The sequence below is a fragment of the Eulemur rufifrons genome, chromosome 4 (genome assembly GCF_041146395.1).
Source record: "Eulemur rufifrons isolate Redbay chromosome 4, OSU_ERuf_1, whole genome shotgun sequence".
Lineage (NCBI taxonomy): Eukaryota > Metazoa > Chordata > Mammalia > Primates > Lemuridae > Eulemur > Eulemur rufifrons.
This window is the reverse complement of record NC_090986.1, coordinates 76,737,755-76,761,784: the sequence shown is the minus strand read 5'-3', so window position 1 is coordinate 76,761,784 and position 24,030 is coordinate 76,737,755. Positions and strand designations below refer to the sequence as shown.

The 24,030-nt window shown below is 42.1% G+C and overlaps 1 protein-coding gene across 2 annotated transcripts in view; it reads right to left on the bottom strand.

The window, feature by feature from the left end:
* Window positions 1-23,811, bottom strand: part of FLT1 (fms related receptor tyrosine kinase 1) — a 162,564-nt gene extending 138,753 nt beyond the window's left edge. For both annotated transcript variants that reach the window (XM_069467741.1, XM_069467742.1), the window contains exon 1: window positions 23,428-23,811. In XM_069467741.1, coding sequence (XP_069323842.1) covers window positions 23,428-23,491 — 64 coding nt within the window. In that variant the 5' untranslated portion in view covers window positions 23,492-23,811. The remainder of the gene's footprint in view (window positions 1-23,427) is intronic.
* Between the last annotated feature and the right edge of the window lie 219 nt (window positions 23,812-24,030).

Below are 24,030 nucleotides of genomic sequence, written 5' to 3'. Positions count from 1 at the left end.
AGACCATGGGGACGCAGCCTCCTGTTCATGGTACGAGGTGAATCTCACTGCCTGATATTTTGGCCTCCAGATCATATAAATCTTTCTTTATCAGTAACCTAGAACACCAGTATGCTTGACCTTCGTCATAGAGAATCTCTAACCTCAAAGAACCACCCAAAGCCCGGCTGAGAGAAGTGCTATCCTGGAAGATTCCTAGAGAGTGTGCCCTCTACTCACTCCTGTCTGCACGACACATGTCCCCACCTGGAAGACGAGGACATAAATGAGTGGTTATGAGACACTGAAAAAATTAGGGTTATTGGAAAATTTGGGGGAAAATACTAAGAAAAACATTTGGCTATATAATTTGTCATCACTAACATCAATGAATTTTGCACTTGGAATGAGGAAGCTAGATAAAAGTAGATAAGTAAACAGAGGAAAAGAGAAATAGAAGGAAACTGCATTTCCAAGTAATTGGTGGCTTTGAGTACATCACCATTCTTCAGTTAATAGGAAACTAGAATCTCATAAAGATTAATGGAGATGCTAAGACTGCAGTTTAACAGGAAAACTAATAAAGAAAAAGGAAAGTGAAATAGTTATTCCTCAAATGCTTTGAAATTACATTAGGCCTTAAAACATTTCTTTGAGGCAGTTCAATGTCCACAAGATTCAACTAACATTTTTTGGAGCATCTACTGCATGTCAGACACCTTCCCCATCTCATTAGTGATACATGTAAAGATTTATCTATGAACATATCCTTAAATATGTACATATTCACACCACAGGCATCTCAGTTTGCTCATCTCAGTAGCTCAGAGTCATCCCACCCTTTTAGATAATAAATCCACAGGCTATTTCATTTTCAAGGGTGAAGTGCTATAACTTAACAGTGATTCCCCCATTGTGAAGTTTGGATGGGGAGCAAAACTTTCCACGGTTTGCCATGGTAGCCTAAAAATCTGGTTTAAAAGAATGATTCTGTCCTCTCAATAAGTGATTGAGAGTTCACCCTTCTGTGAACTACTGTTTTCATCAAAGCCAGTTACAATGTAATCGTGAAGGGCATAGATCTCCTTATGTCAGAAAAAATATTGCTTAAATAAAACAAAATAAAAAATTCAACGCAGACCATGAAAATGGCCTTTATCACATGCTTCTTTGTTAGAAAAAACCATTAAGGCCAAGCAGGGTGGGCTAATAGCATTGAAAAACCAACACATGAACGTCGACTTATTTAAACACTGACACTTTATATTGATTTTATCTGAATATTTTCTTCACTGCTTTTCTGTTCTCTATTATCTGGCAGGTAGAACAGAACCTTATGGCTCTGACAAAAGTCCCTTCTCTCCTTCCCCACATGCCAAACCTCAGGCAGAAAGCCTGTACACAGACTATGCCGAAGTGCCACCCTCAAGTCCCCATCTTAATTTCATTAGGCAAAATGGAATGCTTTCTTTGACTTCCATGGGAAAAGCGAATAAATTTCCAAGTAAAATATGACTTTATTTTGCAACTAAATCCAAAGCCCAACAAATCGAGGCTCTTTCTTCAAATACTCTTAAGCAACCAGGATGGGTTCTATAATAAACACGAACCCCCACTAGAGGTCATTATGAACCAGACAGCTTTGCTGTCGCTTTTAAAGCTCAAAGAAGATTCTTATGTAAAGTCTGACTAAAAGTGTCTTTAGAAAACTGCTATTTTTATTAATTTAAATGAAAATAGTGTTTTTGCTAGTTGAACGCAACTTCAAGACAAGTCTCAGAGCTCCTCTTCCTACCAGATAGTATCTCCATGCTTCTATTATATGGAGATCAAAGTGTTATTCTCTGTAAGAAAGGAGCTCTATTCAAATATAAATCATGAAACATCTATGCTTTTCTATTTTTGATTTGGAGTCATTAATCCCCCAGCCCTGGTACCTACTGGTCCTGTTGTGGCCATGGGCAAGCCACTTTAAGCCTCAGATTCTTCATCTGTCGACAGAAGAGTTTAGACCTCAGTTTTTATAATCCCTTCCAGACTAAAAATTCTGATTGTGAGTTCATAGCAATTGATAACAATGTGCAAGTTGGAAATCACATTTTAAAAATACTTATGGCCAGTAAAAAAGACAAATAGCCCAATTTTACTAATTGAGAAAGGACCTGAGTAGACATTTTCCCAAAGAAGATATACAAATGACCAATAAGCACATGAAAAGATGAAGGACATCATTAGTCATCAGGAAAATGCAAATCAAAAACACAATGAGAATCCACTTCACACCTACTAGGATAGCCTAAATAAAAAAGACAGACAACAACAGGTGTAGCTGAGGATGTGGAGAGATTAGAACCCTCTTCGGTGGCTGGTAGGATTTTAAAATGGTGCAACCCACTTTGAAAAACAGTATGGCAGTTCCTCAAACGGTTAAACATAGAATTAGTCATAGGTTAAACATACAACCCAGCAATTACACTCCTAGGTGTCTACCCAAGAGAACTGAAAATATATGTCCACATACAAACTTACACACAAATGTCCATGGCAGTATTACATATAATAGCCAAAAAGTAGAAACAACTCAAATGTCTTTCAGGTGATGAATGGATAACTAAAATGTGGTATATCCATGGAATTGAATATTATCTGGCAATACAAAGGAATGAAGTACTGATACGTGCTACCACGCAGATGAACCTTGAAAACATCATGCTGGCGCACACAGACAAAAAGCCATAAGGACGCAGTGAGAAAGTGGCTGTCTGCAAGCCACAGACAGCAGCCTCAGGAGAAACCAAACTTGCCAGACCTTGATCTCAAACTTCCAGCTTCCAGAACTATGAGAAAATATACTTCTCTTTTTAAAAAAAATAAAAATAAATCATTATGCTATGGAAAAGAAGCCAGTCACAAAAGGCCACATATAGTATAATATGATTCCTTTTATATGAAATGTACAGAATAGGCAAATCCATAGTGACAGAGAGTAGATTAGTGGGTGCCAGGGGCTGGGGGCAGAGGGAATGGAGAGTGACTGATAATCCGTATGGGGTTTCTTTCTAGGGCGAAGAAAATGTTCTAAAGTTAGATAGTGGTGCTGGTTGCACAACTCTGTGAATGTACTAAAAATCACTGAATTAAATTAAATACCTTAATATTCTGGTCTCCTACTGTCATATTTTGGGGTGTCATATTCTAGTCTCTTACAATATGTGAATTTTATCTCAATAAAGCTATTTTTTAAACCAAAAAACTTATGACTAAAATAATGAGAGAGTTATGCTGAAGTTCTAGAAGACTATCAAGCTATTTTGAAAGGTGTTGCCACATATGACTCCATCAGTGTGATGTTCTACAATAGTTGTTTTTTCCAGGTTAAAGCTTTAGGAGGCTGATTTTAGAGAAATAATTTTTCCTTCATGTTCCCTAACATCACTATGTAGTAGGAGTTTTGCAAACTTATTGCAAAAACCTTGCTGTTGCCCTCCAATTGCAATCTTTTAAATTTAATTTAGTGTTAATTTTAAATCATGTCTAATTGCATAGTTTGAATTTTAACTATTTAAACAGGAATTTGTAACAAACCGAGTCACATTGAAAATTGTGCTGCTAGGACTTTCTGAAGAAATTTAGTATTTCCTTTTATATTAAAATTATTAATTTCTTATAATGACACGTGATTAGAAAGAAAAGATGAAAAAGTAAAAAAGAAAAAAATACTGATTTCTAATTGATTTGTTTTTAATTCAAAGCTTTGTATATTAGATTTATTTCAAATGAGATGCATCTGTCTTTGATTTTGCATACTAGGTTTAAGTAGTACATAATCCTACATGATAAATGGCCTCTTTATCTAAATAGAAATTCTCAAGTATCAAGTTTCTAAAATTTGAATTTAAGATCATGAGCCTTTTTCAAAGGTTATGTGAGGTTAATTCAACGTAATTCATAATAAAAGAAAAGATTCTTTCCTCAAGATGTGCCTTATTAAAAGCTTAAGTCTCATAGACTGAATCTCATAGGATCTTTTTGGTTGGTAGCAAGAGAAGGGTTAAGATGCAATTGGAAATTTCCAGAAGCTACTAAAATTTTTATTTGAGATGTGAATTCCTGCAGGGCTCTGGTACTTAATAAAAAGTTAACCCTTGGTCTTAACCTCTGTATCATGCCTCTACTCAAGTATTTATCAGATAACATTAAGTGGACATTATAACTGAATGCATTGATTAGAATTACTACATTAAATGAAGACTACACTATTAGCTAAGCTGACAGGGACCAGGCATTGATGAAGAGCATTATAACATGCCTTTTTCTCTCACTTTCAGGATGATGGAGAAAGACCAGAGTGTTCATATTCTATCTACCAACAGACTAAATAGAAGATGTGAAAGCCATGGGGATTTGTATGAACTTAGGCATAATTTCAGTCCCACAATTAGTCATGATATTAATTTTTTAAATGTTGGGTTTTTTTTCTTCCAAAATAATCGGCCTTAAACCAAGGAAGAACCTAAAGTCATGAAGGGATGTGCACATAAATACATACACACACACATAAATACACTTTCCTCTCAGTGCAAACTTCAAGTTTGTTTAAGTTGTGGAGAGAAGGTTGGTGTAGAGAAGGTTTTTGGTGTGTGTTTTAATTTCATTTTTTATTCAGTTTAGTCTTAGGGAAAGCTCTTTCTAGGCTGGGATTTAGAAATTGACTTGTATGTGACAATAGAATGAAGTTATGACTCACTGCTCACTAATCCCTTATGTAGATAAGATTATTTGTGACTTTTAGATGGGCAACTTTGCAAATTAGAATTATTTTAGATTAGGGAAATTATGTTATTGGTATTCAGGGTCCACAAAAGGACTGAATGCTTAGGTAGTTGCTATGCAGCAATAATATATTTAATTTGTAGAACCTTTCTAATCCCAGGGACCTGCTAGTTTCCTTTAAATCTTTATAGTATACTAAACTCACTAGTTCACCGCACAGAATTCACTGATTTATTGCTTTAGAGTTTTTGCTATTTTAGGTAATCCCCAAATCATTAGATTCAATATGTAAAGTCTCTGATCTCAGTGCCTTAACAGAAAATTCAAAATAGTCATTTATATAGCATTTATGTCTTAAGTCCAGGTGTCAAAAAATAAATCAAGATATTATTTAAACTTCCAGTGCTAGCAGTTAGCGTTGGCACTTCTCCAACAAGTATGTTCATTTCAATCATTCTGCTCTGGTTTGTTTGTTTTAAAGCTGCCTTACAATTCATATTTTAATTGTCAGTCTACAAAACCCATAAACAGGTTTGGCAGCTCACTGCACAAAGGACAGCGTACTGTTAGCCACTGAAGTGGTTGATGTCTGAAATAATCAGAACTTGGACAGTCTTCATCCATCCATACATGGGTCATTGACTTTACTCATTTTTTTCCTTAAAATTTGTAAAAGTTATTTAAAAGAAAAAGATCTGGGTGGTTTAAAATGTTTACCAAGAGAAAAGTCCTCTAATAACATCAACATTCCTACTGTCAATGTTTACGAGGCGAGCAAGTCTTCAGGCGGCCTCCCTGAGCTTTTTGCTTGACGCTGCCTTCTCGGAGGGTCACGGTTTAACAGGGCACATTCATTGATCATTAGGCCTGTCACCAGGCTACCCTCAGGAGCCTACCCTTCCAGTGACCTATAGCCATGCACAACTCCTTTTCATGTGGCATCAGAGTTAATTAAGGTTGGTTAGGGAGAAATCTCCTGCTGACCAAGGAGTTACCTTTTCCCAAAAAATGCTGTACTCCCACATCACTGTTCTTTTATTAAATGAGTTCAAAAACCACCTCCATAGAGCTGTCTAACAACATGTCATTTCAGTTTACCGTACAATGTCATGAAAGTTATCTGAGCTGCCCAGAGCAAAGGTCACGATCTGGTTGACGGGGCACAAGACATAGCTCGTAAAATACTGAGTAGAGATGTCTGGTAGACCCTCATCTGGTTATGCAAAGGGTAGTGGACAGAACAAAAATGCTCTTTACCCCCTAAAAATGCATGGAGGAACGTTTTGTCTGTTAGGCAGGGCTTGGACACATCTCCATTTTCTCTATTAATAGTGGGAAACTGGTTCCATTTGAAACATACTCCCCATGGGCCTATGTTCTTATCCGGTGTCACTGTTCAGAGGACTGTGGGGAAACTGGGCCCTTATGTAATGTCTTATAGAATGGATTATAATCACCAGTAGTGTTATTGCTATTGTTCAAGTTGAAATTCAGAAGTTATTTCAGGCCAGAATATATACATTTCCAGATTGTGAACACCTGAAAAAGATGCAATAACCGATTGCTCAGCAGAGGTTCAATTTCAGTAAACACACACTCAATATATGCAAGATTAAATATACCACACATGGCTTAATGGAAGTCAGTGATTTTTTTTGTGGAGTTGTTAATCTTTTATTCATTTGTACATCCTCTCCAGAATCATAGTGCTATGTAATCATCCAGTCTCTCTGCTCAGTGACAAAATGCTGATAGCTGAAAAGCATTTGGATAGAGTTGTGTTACTGGGAGTAGTAGTAATATTAATAAAATGCCTGAACTGCCTCAATATCAGCTTTCTACTCTCTAGATTATTTAGTATTACAAATTTCAGTTCTGCCAAAGGCATCCTCCGTATTCTCTGTAAATAAACAATTAACAGTCTGGAAGCATAGTATGTATGTACATGACCCACAATTTAAAAATGAAAGTTTTCTCTATTCTACATAGCCGTAGTATTACAGTTTGGTCAACGTCCAAATATTTTACCAAACATTCTGCTTTCATTACTGTTCAATGTCAAAGTTCCAGGAATCTATGGAGATGATGACAGCAGGTCTCTGAATTTCATGGACATGTTATCTACGTGGATTCCTGTGGGTTCCCTTAGAAGGAAAGCCTCACAGAGAAGATCTGAGAAATATTTTATCATTTTAGTATAGGAGCACACCACGTAATGATTAAAGCATAAGAGACGGAATTGGAACCTTTTTATTTTATTCAGCCATGGCTTATAACCTGTCATGTGACGCAGATAATCTTCAGATCTGCACACAGTTATTTCTGGGGAAAAAATGAGTATGTCATGGAGCTGCAATGTTGTGATGCCATTGAGTAATCATAAAAATGCATCTTGTTCAAGTTTTAATTTTGAATCCAAAATAATGCCTTAGCATTTTTGTATAACAAAATGAAGAAAGGCTAGCAAGCAGGCAGACAGACAAGCATGCACCTTAGCCCATGCAGGGGGCTTAGCGATCCATGCAGGAAACGCCAAAAATGGTATTATAGCGCAGTTTGGTCTAGTCTCTTCATATACCCTTCAACATTTTCAACTTTAAAATCTATCACAAATAATGGCAGAATACCTTTGGCTTTGCATATTAAAATAGGGGAGAAATAAAATGAGATTGGAAGGCTGAGTGTGATAAAGTTCTGACATTAATTTTTAGCTTACTTTCACACAGTTTTTTTATGAAGCCCAAACTACATAGAAAACATTTTTCTGAAGCCTTTTACACTGTCCATAAAGGGGATGCTTTAAATTCACTCACTAAGAGGAAAGCTGAGAAGATCTCTGTCTTTGCAATCAATACTAAACACAAACCCTCTGACCTTTGAGATTTAAATGGCCAAGAGTGTGCAATAAACTTATCCATCATAGGGGAATTGAGTTTTTGAAAGCTACATTAGCATACTTTCTGAGACTCATTAAACACTATTCTTGACCGTTGTGTTTCCTATTATCAAAATCAGTTTCCTTCTAAATTGAACAATTTGAAATATAATTGCTTTTCATTACACATATTTTGGAGACTAATCTTGCTTAGAAAATGGAGCAGACATATTGATTAAACTTTACTTTTTTATTCTGAGTTCTTTTTTTTTTTTTTTTTTTTTTTTTTGAGACAGAGTCTCGCTCTGTTGCGCGGGCTAGAGTGCTGTGGTATCAGCCTAGCTTGCAGCAACCTCAAACTCTTGGGCTCAAGCAATCCTACTGCCTCAGCCTCCCAAGTAGCTGGGACTACAGGTATGCGCCACCATGCCCAGCTAATTTTTTCTGTATATTTTTGGTTGTCCAGTTAATTTCTTTGTATTTTTCGGTAGAGACGGGGTCTCACTCTTGCTAAGGTTGGTCTCAAACTCCTGACCTCGAGCCATCCTCCTGCCTCGGCCTCCCAGAGTGCTAGGATTACAGGCGTGAGCCACCACGCCTGGCCTTATTCTGAATTCTTTTAATTTTCACATTTTCTTAAGACTCAATTTACATAGTAAATATTTGTAATAGCTGTGCCTTCCTAAGATTTTGCAAACTCTTTTTTTTTTTTAATCTTATCTCAGCTGGAATTAATGTTATATAAGTCTTGCTGACAGTCAAGTTTCTGGAAGGGAAAGTAACCTATTAAAAGCAATATGTTTCCACCAGAAGTATCTCGATTTTTAACAGAAATAATTTGCTGAACGTTTTCACTCACTTTCAGTATGTGATATTAAGGCCTTCCTTACAAATACCCATAGAAAACTTTTGAGTTGTTTGTACCCAAAACCTGGAGAATATTGGTTTTCATTCTCAGGGCACTTTTACTCATACATTTTCATTACTCTATCTAGAACTTTACTTCTAGAAATTAGCCTTTTTGATATCATCCAAGATATTACATCTCTGGTAGAAGAAAACAACAACAATTTCTGTTATCAATTGGCCACCAACCTAACAGCTTTGAAATAACTTGTGGATCAGCTCATTCTGGAGGCCAAGACTAAAACTAATAAGTAGAAGTCACATAAAACCAGAAGGAAAACCTCTGTGGAGAGGTAGCAAGCTTCCCAATACCAGAGCCGTTCCCATGGAATTAAGCCACCCTGGGATGAGATTGATGGACTGGGTTAAGGGTTGGACTCCCAGGCACAATCCTAGGAGTCTGGGAACTCTTCACTCTCATCTATCTACGCTTCTTATCTCTCTTTTACTGCCAGCCAACCCTGGTCTTTTCCCCACTACATTCCCTATGTGACCCCTTCCTCTTACCCTCTTGCCTTGTTGATTTCTCCAACATTTAACCTCAACATTTATTCTTTTACTTAATATTTTTGAACACATACTAAGAGAGGGATACCATAATAAACAAGGCAAACAAGAGTGCTTTCTGTAAAGTGTTTATAACTTAGCTTGGACAACAGATAAATAAGTATATATGGATATACGTAATTTTATACATATAGAATTACTGTTTATATAAGTATAAAATGACATTCTATTTATCATGAAGAAGTGCCAGATGTAGCGGTGCCTCACCCAGCCCAGAGAGCGAGGGGCATTCTCTCAGCAGAATGAAGTTGAAGGGACGAGTGTGCGTTTGCTAAAGGAAACCCCAGGTTCTCCTTCGCTCTTTAAAGACTTCCAAATCTCCAAACCCTCTAAAGCTTCATTTTACTTTTAAACAATTGTTTTCTTCTAACAACTTCTCTTAAATTCTCTTGCTTTTTACAACTTTGCTTTCCTTGGCCTCTTCACTGAGAGGAAACGGCTCTATCGTCTTTTTCCAATGCTCTGGTTTGCGTATTTTTTTTTTTTAGTCCGGGGTCTACATGACTTCACTTGACACTGGAAAACAAGTTACAAGTAACCATGTTTTAGAATATTAATAGATACCCGGTTCACATTGTGCTTGTTGAAATAGGGCACCATGGAAGAGTGTACTGGGGTGGAGAGTCAGCAAAGAGGGGATTAAAGAGACGATCAGATGGGATACATTAGCTGGGGCTTAACTTGACTTTCCTTTTCCCTGTTCACCCAGCCTATACCGTGGATGGTCCAGAGCCAAGAGGAAATCATTTTCAATCAAAATGTTCTTATCCTAGGTGGCAAAAACAATGCAGCAATAGCAACATTACCTAGTATTTCAGGCTGCGTTGGCGTACCTAGAAATTAAATGTTCTCGATCAGCTGTCTTTCTTGTGGGCTGTGTGGGAACCTTGACCAGCTAAGAAGAGTATCCCAGCAGGAGGGCTCATCTCAAAGACAGTCTCTTGGGAATCAGTTCTCTAGCGGCTGGGCAGCTTAGACTCACATTCTCGATCCTGAGTCCAGGGTCAATTCAGGACAACATGGGCAAGCTCAGCCAAGCACAAGAGAGCAGTGACTAGACCAGAGGATGGCCCAGATTCAAGGAACAGAACATCACATACGTTTTGGGAGAATTACTGCCAGCTCTTGGATATATTTCTGCCAACTTCCTCTACTTATACACACATATACACATGGATTTCTGGAAGGTAAACCGATGCAGAACCATGGCTTTTATGAGGGCCTCTGAGACTCAGAGGAACAGCTTAGGATACAGTTTTGGTCAGTTCAAACAGCATTTGTGGACTGACTACCATGAGCCAGGCCCTCTGCTGGATTCACACCTGCAAAGATGGATCAGAAACAGCCTTTCTTCTTAAAGAGCTCTCAGCCCTAAGCTGGCCTCTTATGAGGTGTCATTTAGAAGTAGAACAGGTGAATACCAAGAAATATAGACGATAATCTACGTCAACAAATAGAGATCTCCTCCAAACTATGCATGGTTTTGTTTAAGGAACACATTCTTTAATATAGGTAGTCACAAATTCTTCACTAACACAAGTGATTAATCTTAGTAAAATTCATAGTTAAGTTCATAAAATAAAAACACTTATTCAGGCTGGGCACAATGGCTCACACCTATGGTCCTAGCACTTTGGGAGGCCGAGGTGGGAGGGCAGGAGTTTAAGACCAGCCTGGGCAATATAGCAAGATCCCATCTCTACAAAACAAATTTTTAAAAAATTAGCTGGGCATGGTGGTGCACACATGTAGTCCCAGCTATTATGGAGGCTGAGGCAGGAGGATCACCTGAGCCCAGGAATTTGAGGTTGCAGTGAGCTATTATGACACCACTGCACTCTAGCCTGAGTAACAGAATGAGATCCTGTTGTAAAAAAAAAAAGAAAAGAAAAGAAAAGAAAAACACAAAAAACAAACAAAAACTACTTATTCAGTGGTAAAACTATAGCATAATGAATACAACCATGTTTATCCCTTTAACTAAAATATAATGGGTTACTTGATGATAATCCCTTGAGCATCTTTTAAGTGAATATGTTAAAATGTTCTAAAACACGGCTGGGCGCGGTGGCTCACGCCTGTAATCCTAGCACTCTGGGAGGCCGAGGCGGGTGGATTGCTCAAGGTCAGGAGTTCGAGACCAGCCTGAGCGAGACCCCGTCTCTACTAAAAAAAAAATAGAAAGACATTATATGGACACCTAAAAATCTATATAGAAAAAATTAGCCGGGCATAGTGGCGCATGCCTGTAGTCCCAGCTACTCGGGAGGCTGAGGCAGTAGGATCGCTTGAGCCCAGGAGTTTGAGGTTGCTGTGAGCTAAGCTGACGCCACGGCACTCATTCTAGCCTGGGCAACAAAGTGAGACTCTGTCTCAACAACAACAAAAAAAAAAAAAAAAAAAAAAAAAAAAAAGTTCTAAAACAGTCTTGTATGCAAGCCTGAACTCAAGTTGGAAATTGGACATAAATCTAGAATAATGACTGGCTATGAATTTAGCATCAGGAGAATTAAATTTGATATGATCCCTGTTTTTTCTTATGAAATCATGGGAGAAAAGAACATTCCAAATCATTGCAAGAAAATACGTTTCTTAAACATCCCCTCTCAAGTTTGTATTTAACATTCTCCCAAAATGGTGAAGGAATTCCTCCAGAGAGGCAATCCCATGCCTATCTGTTTGGACTGTCAAGCACATTTTTTAAATAACAACAACAAAACAAACTTTGTTTCCACAATTTAGAATTTTCTAAAGAAAAGATATATCTGGATTTAGAATCACTAAGTTTAATGTCAGTTCAAAAAGGCTAAAGTGAAATAGAAATTCCTGAAAATTAGCATCCTATTAGTTTCCTGAATTTCCCATTTGCCTTCTAAGTGACTTCGTGTGGCAAATACTTTGCATAGGGTATTTTTCATTTACCAGTTTTGAGGATAGAGGATGGGATGGGTGAGTGAGGGGTAGAACTGTTTTTCATTTGTACACCAACAGTGTGTGTCAAACATTCCCTAACTCTCAAGAAGTCATAGGTACCCAAAGTCCATTCTAGGGTATTATAATGACTCAATTGCCGTGCATTTTTTTCTCTAGTTCTAGCAGAATTCCCAATGGAGAAGATCCTGAAGCTATAAAAATTTTCAAAGAACAACAGAGAACAAAAATCTGATCCAGCAGGAGACATTAAGTTGAAAAAGACAGTTAAACAATGTTTCCCAAAAAGAAAGCAATACCATTAATCATAGATGAAATGCTGTAGCAAGAGTTTACATTGCTCTTTACGTTGTTTCTTTGCAGTCCTCTCTAATATATCCCTGCCTCTCCATCTGTTTACATATATTTTTGGCTTCTCTAATGCCAACTTAGAGAAGGAAAACAATCAGAAAAATCTAATAGTATAATTGGATACTCCATATAATTTCCCTATAAGACATGTATCCATTTGACCACACTTCCCATCTTTTCCCTTGGAGTGAAAGATAAAACTCTTCCATAGGTGGCAAGATAGGATTTTTCTCAGATTCTGATAAATGTGACAGTATTCTGGTATGAAAAATTGTCCCTATGCAAGTAATAGATCAAGGAAGAAGAAGTAAAGCACTGTTTTCTGTTTCTTGACTTCTAGCAGGTCTGACTATGTGAAGGGAGTGATGTAAGGAAGAGAAAGAGACACAAGGAGCAACAGGACTTGGAGAAATGCTTCCAGTTTTGCTAACTGTAGAAGGCCTGTCAATCAAACAGGGAAATCAACGCCTGTGGGGTGACAACCTCAGATGACAAGTAACTCCTCGAGAAAAAAGTTCTTGGACAGTTATCTTTTCTCACAGATATAACAGCTTTTTATCCTAAACCCTGAAAACAAAACTCTTATCTTTTTCTTTAATTTCTAGATTTATCATTGAAGATATCTGGGGTAAATGTTAGTGGAAAGAGCACCAATTTTAAAATCAGAAAGACCTAGGCTTGAATCTTGGCCTGGTTGCTCAATAAGTGTGACTCTCAGTGAGTCATCAGATTTTTCTCAGCCTCAGAGTTCCAGCCTATAAACAGTTGCAAGTGCACACGCTGGATGGCTATGAAGAGACTTACTCTAGCTGATGTAGCAAGCACCCTGTGCTGAGGCGAGGCTCAGTCCTTGTACTCCTTCCCCTTCCCTCAGGGCCAGTTAGTATCCTCCCTCCCTCTAATTCTTGTAGCATCTGCCTTCAGGGTCAAAGACACTTCTGGTCTTTCCCTCAGGTACTCCAGTTTCATTCAAGAAAAGCTACAAGTTGTGAGGTTGCTGGGATCTGATGCACAAAGGTGTAGGCACTGGATTCCTGGAAACTGTCTGTCAGAGGACAGTCCCAGCTTTTTCAGAGGACCTGCCTGATGAGAGCTTTTCTAGAATCCAAGTGCTGGCCTCTTCCTGTTCTTCTTTGTCATCTGAACTACTTTAAAGCCACACATTGGAGAACAGTTTGGAAGCCCACCAAAAACCGTGCTCTTAATGGCTTTGGGGATCCTTTTCTGACTTTAACTTTTTTGGAAGGTCTTGAATGCCTGTGATAAAAAAAAAAAAAAACCCGTATGATTAAAAGTCTGTCTTAAAGGAGCCGTGAACGGTGGCTGCCACATGTAGCAGTGGAATCTCCGAAGGCCGCTTTAGGCTGGAGTGGTAGTGGCTTCTCACATTCTTTGGAGATGGCCAAACTCCAAGGACAGAAAAAGGGAAAGACTGGCATGCTCCCATCCACACTCCTTTTCCTTCTCCTCTTTTCATTTAGACTGCAAGGCATCGTGAGAGGGGGGAGGGTTGGAGTCTGAGAGACTCAGATTCAAATAATTCCAGCTTTACCTACCACTTCCGGGATCTTGGGCAAAGTGTTTAATTTACCTATGCAACAGTTTCCTCACAGCGAAGAGCACTGCACCTACCTCTTGGGCCTGAGTAAAATAACATATGTAAATCAAAGTGTCTAACAGCCAAAGGCACTTGGTTCCCTCCTTTCTCCCTCCCCCCAAAGCATATCTCTCCCTGTAGTCTCCACACCCTCCAGAAGAAAGTGCTAAATCAGGGCCCCTTCCATAGAAGCCTCAAAAAGCCGCAGAGCTGCCAACACTCGGAACCCTCGCTTGCTGGTGTCAGGGCAGTGAAAAGCGGCCAGCATGGCATGCCAGCTTACCCGTGGCTTATGCACCCTAAACGGAAGGCTCTTCCACTGGGCCCGCTTTTTCATTCCCAGATACTGTTTAAAAGGGTCAAGGCTTTATTTAGTATTTATTTTTACATACTATTATTTTCTTGGCCAAACCCCAGCCTAATGTCTAGACTGAAAAGAAAATGTGATGTGTTGAACTGTGGTGCAGTAGATCGAAAAACACTGCCACGATGCTGTACAGCTCCTCCCATCAAGAGAGCGGTCTGCTTCCCTACCCTTGACTCTGGGCCAGGACTCGTTTTGACCCATAGAATGTGGCAGAGTGATGTAGGCGTTCCAAAGTCTAAGCCTCAGAACACCTTGCAGCTTCCACCATCACGCTCTTGGAACACCCCTGCCTCCACATGAGGAAGCCCCGGCGAGAATACTGAGTAAGGAAAGGCCATGTGGACAGGGAGGCCCAGGACCAAGGTCCTGGTGGCAAAGCCAGGGACTACAGCTGCATGAACCACCCAGGTAAGACCCGAAGGAAAACTTCTTAGCTGAGTCGAGCCCAAATGTCTAACCCATCGAATCATGGGGCATAATGAATTTTGTTTTAGGCCACTACAGTTTGGTACATCTTGTTATGTAGCAGTCGATGGCAGACACAAGTGGTTATTGTGCCTCAGCCCTGCAGAAGCACCGATTGGTAGTTAAAGGGTATGCTCTTTCTGTATTTGAAATTTAAAGTGCCGAAGTGGATCTCACACAATGTCAGGAATTAGTGCCCTAGAGGTACCCCTCGATGCTCTCAGGGAAGGGGAAGCAGCTTAGATTCTTGGTGTTTCACAAGAAGCGTCCCAGCACCATGGTTGTGCATGATGGGGGTCAGCTCCATCCCCAACCAGCAAAAACTTTTCTCACAATGGGGAAAGACCCCTGGTACATCATGGAAGTCAGCAGGCCAACAGGTAGAATTCAGATAGCAAAGGTGGGAACACACTGATCCCAGCCAAGGAAGTACGGAGGCTCAGATGGAGAGGCAACGCGTCCTGGAGCCTCAGACAGCAGTTTGCAGGGCACACTGGAGCAAAGCAGGGCTGAACCCAGGCCCGTGGGTGCCCAGGACAGGCCAATAGCATGGTGTTTGCCACTATTTGTATAACGAAGGGCTGAGCACTGCGTAGTCTAGGGCAGAGACGGAAGACTACTAGTAGCTCTATCATCTGGACCAGCAATTTGCTTCTGGCCCCTAACTTACACACCCCTCTTGGCAAAGCAGACCCACTCTCCTTAGAAGGCAGCTTCATTTGGTCACATTGGGTATACACCCTAGCACTTGACCTAAGTATTCCTCTGCCACACTCTACTACTGTACTAACACTGACTCTTCCTGGTAGGAACTCTCATAAATACAGTTTCCTACACTTTGTATGTCTAGTGATGAGCCAGTGCCTTTTACAGACTGGCACGTGGGCAGGTCTCTCTCTGGTGGCCAGGCCTCTCAAACTAGCCCTAGGGCCGTGGTTCTCAAGGTGTGGTCTCTAGACCAGGTACCTCAGCATCACAGGGAAACTTGATAGAAAATCATTCTTGGCCCCACCCCAGACCTACTGAATCAGAATCTCTGGGGTGGGGTCCAGCACTCTGCCGTTTTGCAAGCCCACCAGGTGGTTCTGATGTATGACGAAATTCACACAGGGGCTTTAAAATTATTGATGCTTAGGTCCCTCTCAAGAGATTGTGATTAAATTGGTCAGGCGTGCATCCAGGCATGAGGATTTGTAAAAGCTCCCAGAGGAGGATTTGTAAAAGCTCCCAGAGGATTCTAATATAGAGCCCAGGCTGGGGAGCACAGCCCTAGAGAGAGGCGAAGGCTTTCACGGAAATCAATCGGCAGACTAATTGATAACCAGGGTGGGTTTTGCTGAAGGTGGCCTTGCGTTTAAGTGGTTTTATATTTGTGTGTAATAGCAGCCACAGCTTTTCATTTATGCAAGGTTCACTTCAGGCCTCTTTTAACAGAAGAATCTGATAATTGTAGTTCTGCTTGTGTAGACCGCATGGGTGTGTCTGTGGCTTGAAAGGAAATCCATTTATATATGCTCCACCCATTAAATAGAAGGATAGAAGACCAGGCTAAGAAAAAGTGCCTGCAAGCATTGTGATAACCTGTGAAAAGGCAAAAGCCTTTGTTAAGATTTGCAATAATGAGACAAGGAAGAACGCAAGTGCAAAACACATTAAATTTCAAGCCATGAGGAGGCACATGAAATGTGTTATCAGCTGCAGCATGATGCAGTGACACAGTGATGCGTTCTTGACAACCAAAGATTCCAGAGAAGGATACTCACCATTGCTGGTTTTTACCACCAAGTAATTCTGTTTCAGAAGCAAATGCCTTGTAGCACTTTATTTATGGTTAAAACTAATCTATTCAATGCCGTTTTTACTGTTTTCCACCAAGTCCACATTTTCTGAGACCTTGATCTTGCCACCCATGATTTGGTTAACCATGGTATTCTTCAAGACCACAACGTCTGTTTACTTTGATTATGGTCCAAACTGAGTCCAAGATTCTGTAAAGAATTTTGGAGTAGGACATAGGTTTCCCAGCAGAAGACAGGACACAAGAACAATGTGGGAGCCAGAAGAGGCTCCTGGTTGGGCCAGGTCTAGTCCCTTAGTCACACAGGTCAAAGATCATCACTAGAGTGTTAGTGAAGAGGACGTGGGCCCTGAGGCCACAACTGATTTTGAATCCTTTACTAAGCAAACAAGCAAACCACCCCTCCAAAACCATACCTGGGATTTTATTAAAATGCAGGCTTTGATTCATTAAGTTCCCAGGGGATGCTGATGCTGCTGGACCAGGGACCACACTTTGACAAGTGGGTTTTGGAGTATGTTGTGATCATGGGCAGCGTAGGGTGGGGTTGGGGAGGGGAGGCACCAGCTTTAGCCCAACCCATGGGATTCAGACTTTCAAGAGCCTTTCTCACACCCAGTAGTGTGGTCCTGCCAGGAAACCATTTGTAGGAAGGGTTGAGAACCGTCCTGAGGAAAACGGGAGCGAGGCAGACCAGCCTGGTCTCATAACAGAGGCTCCTATGGAAACATAGTTGATTCAGATTGGGCCAGATCTCTGTTGGTCAGGTTTGCCTCCCAGCCCAGCGAGAGGGCAAGTAAGTCGAACCATAAAATCTGAGGGCTCTGTTGTCCCTAAAAATTGTATAAAACACTGTAGGATAAAGCTGAAGAGCTTAGCACTCACCAGTAGAGGCTAAGACAGAATTTCTGCCTGGCTTTGGTGGCTCGGAGACCCTAGTGAGCATCATGCCCAAACAGGAGGAGATTACAAGATGGTTTTCTCAGAGAGCTGAAGATTATAGCTGATTTCCTACATCTTAGTCACTTGCTAAAGAGGATAAATATTGTGTATTGAGAAGAGTCACTAAGTAATCCATCATAACTGAGGCCAAATGGACAGACAAGGGCACCTCAATATATGGAAATAAATTCATGTCTGAGAGTTCTTCTTTGAAATCATAGTGTGGCTACATATTCATTCATTCATTTGTTCCAACACGTACTGTAAGCCTCTGTGCCAGCCATTATATCCATTGCCAGAGATCTAATGACAGCTATGACATGATCTCCCTTCCAAAGAGGAAGGACCCAGACACATACAATACTAACAGGGCAAGGTGAGAGGTATTGGAGGGGCCATAGGGAAGCAGAAGAAACCATCAGTTCTGTCTGGGGCTTTAAGGAGGAGCTCCTGGAGATGGTGATTGTTGAGCTGGATTTTGCAGGTGGGGGAGGAGGGGACACCGAGGGAGCGAAAGGGTCTTGCAGGCAGACGAGCAGTATGAACACAGTGATGAGTGTGAAGGCCCATCTGAAGAAGTAATTTGTTTGACTGGGGTAGAGCTTGTGCAGCTGGAACCCAGGGTGTACGGAGGAAAGTGGTGAAAGATGAAGCTAGTACCGTAAGCCACAGCTATGTAAGCCACAGCTGTTCAAAAGAAGGATTCCAAGTCCTCACAAGGAAAATTAATCTTCTCACCAAACCTCTTGGTGTGCTAAGCAGCCATCATTTTGATTCTTAATTTAAACCCCTTATAGGCTTTAAGAAAATAGAAGAAAATTTCAGATTAAAAAAATATGTCATTTAGAAAGAAATGTTAGCATTGTAATAATGTTATTAAACAAATATTTGAACATCTCTCTTCTGTCTGGGGGAGAAGAAATACACAAATGTAGAAGACATGTTATCTGTAGTACAAATGTCAGGTTTTGCTCAGGGGCCTGCCACAAGCTAGCTGTTCACTTTGAAAAAAGATCACTGACCTTCTCTGGGCTGGTTTTCTCATCTCTGAAGTGAGTGGATTGGATCAGTGAGGTGCCATCTAGTTCTTACAATGTGTGTGTCTGTGAGACAAGAGCGAGTCTCTCAGAGCTCAAAATCAAGGAGAGGTGCAGCAATCAGACACCGCTTTCAGGCATCCAGTGTCACCAAGACCGATGGGAAATCCCCAGGAATTCTTGACATCTCCCCACATCCGCCCCAGCAGCAATGCAGGAAATCTAGTCCACTATCTTCAGCAGACTCAATGGAACCGTTTCCTTAATGAAGCCCCGTGCAGCCCCGTGTGCTAAGCTTTCCTTTCAGAGGCTTTCCTTTCAAGCCCTCCCTCAAATACCCCATTCCTCTCATTGCCTTCCCCTCTCTCGATCTGGTATAAAACCCAGCAATTTAATCAGCAGCATGCAATTTCCAAGGCACCGAAGAGAGTGAGGAACCAACAGTGATCCTGGAAAGCATGTGGCAGGAGACTTATCATTTGCTCACAAGCCTCTCCAGTAGACTAAGGTCCATGGAGCAGAGTGGACTGTTCAGTTCTATTAAATTGTTTAAAACCAATGCAGCAGATGGTTTTATGCTTTCAACCACTCACACTAATATATTTTTACTTAAAAAAAAAAAAAAAAGCTTGGGATGATTTCAAATGCCCTTCCTCCTCTATCCACAATCACACACTGAAAAATGATGATATTTACTTGATATCCATGTGGCTGAACCTAGAACCTGACATGCCTGGTCTCTGCTAACACCAGCAGGGTTTGCATTTAACATTTGAGTGCCAAGATAGCTTCTCTCACTTTCTCTCCATTCTTACGCCCACTCATATACGCATCTCAATTTAAAGCACTATAGAAGCTACTTACTCTTCTATTTGTTGTGTCTTGCCCAACTGCCCAAGCCAGGGTAAACATTGGCCATAACTTTGCCAATGTTATGTTGTAACTACTTTGTGTGTAGATGGCAGCAGGTTGTATAGTCTTCCTCAAGGACATTACATTTTTGTGGTCAATATAAAACTATTTTTTGCAACATGTTTTCAACTTCTACATTATATAGATTCAAAGTAGATTTAGAAATGCCTGGATAGTTTCTGGAAAGAACAAAGTAATTATTTGGTTTCTTTCTTTCTTTCTTTCTTTTTTGAGGCAGGGTCTCACTCCCAGGACTAGAGTACAGTGGCATCATCATAGCTCACTGCAATCTCCAACTCCTAGACTCAAGCAATCCTCCTGCCTCAGCCTCCCATGTAGCTGGGACTACAGGCATGCACAACCACACCCAGTTAATTTTTTCTATTTTTAGTACAAATGGGGTCTTGCTTTTGCTCAGGCTGGTCTCAAACTCCTGACCTCAAGTGATCCTCCTGCCTTGGCCTCCCAGAATGGTGTGTTTCTTAAAAGTAACATAAAATCGGTTTAATTTTAAGTAAAGGGTTTAGTATCCCTGTTGAAACCTGGAACTCCTTTAGGATAAAACCATTTTTTGATCAAATAAATGATAATTTTAAAAATTCAAGAAACGTATAGGGGTTTAAAATGGCCGGTATCCTTAAAAGAGTTAATGCAACTAGTTATGAAAAAGAGTCTACTTCATAGAGTTACACATTTTGCTAGTGAATAAAACCCAGGAAAATGATTACTACTGGCTTGGGCATCCTATACCAGCTCATCGCTTACAAAACATAGCCCACTACAGGCCAAGTTAATTGGTTGACTAGGTACCTTCTACTGATTACTGATGGCAGGGGAAACCCAATTTATCCTTACAACCTCAGCATCATATGGTTTATCATCCACTCTATATGTAACTATAAATAAGGTGGGGAGAGAGAAAAGAGAAAGACAGACACCGTGTTTAGTCTATTTCTTGGAATCATTCATTGAATTTTAGAGTCAGAAAAGGGCCTTAGAAGTCAACCATTCATTCTAACTTCTTCATTTTACATATGAAAGCAAAAAACCCACTTGGTGATCATTAGAAAAGAAACTAGACAGCCTATTACAGAATTTTCAACAGGGAAAGAAAAAAGTGTAACAAAGTACTAAAAAATAAAGTAGAAATATTTGCGGAACTAGAGTGGTGGCCACCTGCAGTTCATCTGCAACATGATCCATCAGCTGGAAAATTATTTGGACTGCCACAGGTTCCAAATAATTGACATTTCAAATAGGCAATTTGGACCAAAAAAAGTATAGCTTCATAAAACCTTGGAGAAAAGAGCAAATGTTGTCATGTAAATTAACTTTATTATGAGAGATTTATTATATTCAATTTGGAAACAGGTATTATTTTTGTGTACATTTTGATTAACTGACTATTATTTATGCGGACTTTCCTCACAAACTTTACAAGTTCAGTATTTCCACTTAGTTATAGTAAATTGTAAATATTAGTTGCTCAAGAACTCAAAAAAAAAAAATGGGAGCAGAAGACAAGGATCTGTGGCTTTAATCATGGGTGTGGCACCTTAAAAGGAAGAAATAAGACTCCTTAAAAGTAAGAAATAGCTGGAGAAAGAGGACTGGTATCCTTTACAGAGACAGAGTTTGCAATACAGAGTACTTGAGAGTATCTAAATTATTGGCATCTTTTTATTTCTCGTGATATTTGGGAGAAGGTAAATATACTCTCTAGGGGGAAAATGCATGATCTTTTAGTCTTACTGAACCTCTGGCTATTTTACACCTCAGTGCAGGCACACACTGCACACACACACACAATATTAGTAACTCACAAACATTCAAAGATCACAGCACCTGAAGGGCAGACCCCAGTCCATGATGGGTGCAAGAGGAATCCTGATTAACCCACAGGACAGAAATGTGACCTCTTTCTGGACACTACGTCCCAGAGATGTAGCCCTTTGGTTCAGTTTGAAAGCCCTGATGCAGTTCAGAGAGTAAGTAGCTGATCAGTTTACTGTGAGATCTTTGCTACGGGTTTTCAAATGCACGCTTTGCAATTACAAACCATACCGCTGGCGGAACATTCTGTAAACTGTAAGGGAAAAGGGTTCTCATCTTACCAACGTTTGTCCCCCTTTCTTCTTAAAACGTGTGTAAATTTTTCAGAAAAGTCAGCGTCCCAAGATTTCTGTCCCATGTAAGTAAATTACAGTCTAAGACGAATCACAAGAGGATCCCACTCATGTTTCTGTAAAGTTTCCACCAATCTAAGATGCTTTTGGCCCCAGATAAAACTATGCTTTACTAAAGCCAACCATGTTTTTTGAAACAAAAATATATGTGAAGCAGAAAATCCGATAAATCATGTACTTCCCTCCCCCCATATTTTTGGACTCACAGTTATTTACCTATATTTACTTTTACATAATAGGTGAATTACTTAAATTGTCTAAGCAATTACATTTTAATACAAGCCACTTTTCAAAACAAAAATGTATTTATAAAATAGAAAATACAATATTTTACTTAATACCGTTATTTTAGCACATTTCTCAACTCACGGTGAGTGCTCAGGCATTACTACTTCGCACTGGCTCCAGGTTTAGTTCCCCATCTAATTGGAACCATTGTTACTCAGAAACTGACGGTCTAATTAGTGTTCCCACCGACAAAGAATATTTAATTATTACTGCCTTTTGGGTTTAACAAGAATTTTTGTTTGTTTTTTAATATGCTCAACCCTACTGTCTTTCCTTCCCGAGAATCACTGCAATAACTTACTTTATGTTACTGGTTTTGTTTTGTTGCGTTTTGTTTCATATTTTACCTTTTCCCTACGATGCTTAAAAGAAAGGCGCTCGGAAACCTGGTTCTCAGCGCCCAGGGGAACAACTGGGGTTGGGCCACTCAGCGCCACTGAGCACCTAAGTCCCTCGGGGCTTTGACCTGTGATGGCGGCGGTCTCCACACTAAGCGCTCATAAAGCCTCCCGGCCCCAGACCGTTTCGCCGCCTCGTCCCCAAATGCCGAGCGAACGCTGACTTAGGTAGCGGGGGGCGGGCCTCACCTACTCCTCAAACCGCATCCTTTGGTCCAAATCGTCCGCCCTTTCTTGGCTCAGAGTTAAAGGCTGGGCTCGCAATACAGTAACTTAACGGCATTTGGGCCCTTGGCTGCCCTGATCAGTCAGGGTCACTCGCGTCGGCGACCTGGGCTGGACCGCGCACCCCGCCTGCTCCCCGCCGAGGCTCCCCCGCCCGGTGGCTGCTGCGGTCCGCGCGCGGCGGGGAGGAGCGGGCGGCCGCCGAGCGTCCCGGGGTCAGTCGGGCTCGGGGCCGAAGCGGGTCCAGGGATACCGGCGCTGGCCCTCTGCTGGGATCCATCTGCTCCCATGGGCACGCGACCCCCACCAAATTGGCTCTCCTTCCCTCTCGGGGCGCGAGGTCGTGGCTAGTGCCCCATGTCGCCAACGCTCGGGCCTCAACCTAGCCCAAGCAGCCTCGTGGGCGTTCAGGAGTCGCTGCTCCCGGCTCCGGAGGACCCCGCGGAACCGCGCCAGGCTGCCGGGGCAGGCTCTGGGTGCCAGGCCGATCCGGGTGCTCCGTGCGCCCGGAGTCCGGAGCCTCGGCAGTGAGACCCCACCCAGGAGCCGGGTAGAGGATCAGCGACTCTGCCGCAAAAGGGCAGCTCAGCTAAGACCCGTTGTGGGCGGTGATGCCCGCAGGCCTGGGCCAGCCACCCTCCGAGGCGCCCACTCGGAGAAAGGGCGCTGCGACCCCAGGCGTGCCTGCTGCCACTGGTGTCCGAGGTTCCCGCCGAGGCTCTCTTCTTGGGGCTGCAGCCTCGTCTCCCCGCACGCACCCTCCCCGGCCCCACAGGCTCTGCCCCTCCGCCGCCCCATCCCAGCTCCGCTCCGGCACGGCCGCACCTCACCTGTGAAAAGCAGACAGCCGAGCAGCGCGCACAGCAGGACCCCGGTGTCCCAGCAGCTGACCATGGTGAGCGCGACGCGGCCTGCTAGCCCAGTGCCCGCGCTCCCCGCGGCCAACGACACCGCCGTCCGAGCCCGTCCTCTCGCGCTCCGCTGCCGCTGGCCCCGCGCTCTGGCCCTGCGCCCCGAGCGCCCCTCTTCTCGGATCCAGCCAGGAGGAGACAACCACTACCCGGGGTAATCCTCGCCGCCCGGCGCCCGCTGGCCTCTGCGCCCGAGTCCCGGAGCCCGCTCCGAGCCGCCGCCGCCGCCGCCGCTGCCGCTGCCGGGGAGGAGCCGCGAGGAGTGTCCGGCTGGCGCGCTCCGAGCCTCCCGCGGACCTCGATTAAGAGGAGCCGAGGGCGGGGGCGATTTATAACCTTTCCCCAGCCCACTTCCTACCCCGGCACCTCCTTCTAGTGACGTCAAGTGGTCCCCCACCCCTCATCCGCCTCCCCACCTACCCTCTTCTTCCTCCCGGGCTCGCTTCCCCACGGCTCTGGAGAGGGGCGGGGACCCCTGAGGGCGGGTGGCCCTGGGCCGAGCGCGCGTGGGGAGGTGCTGGA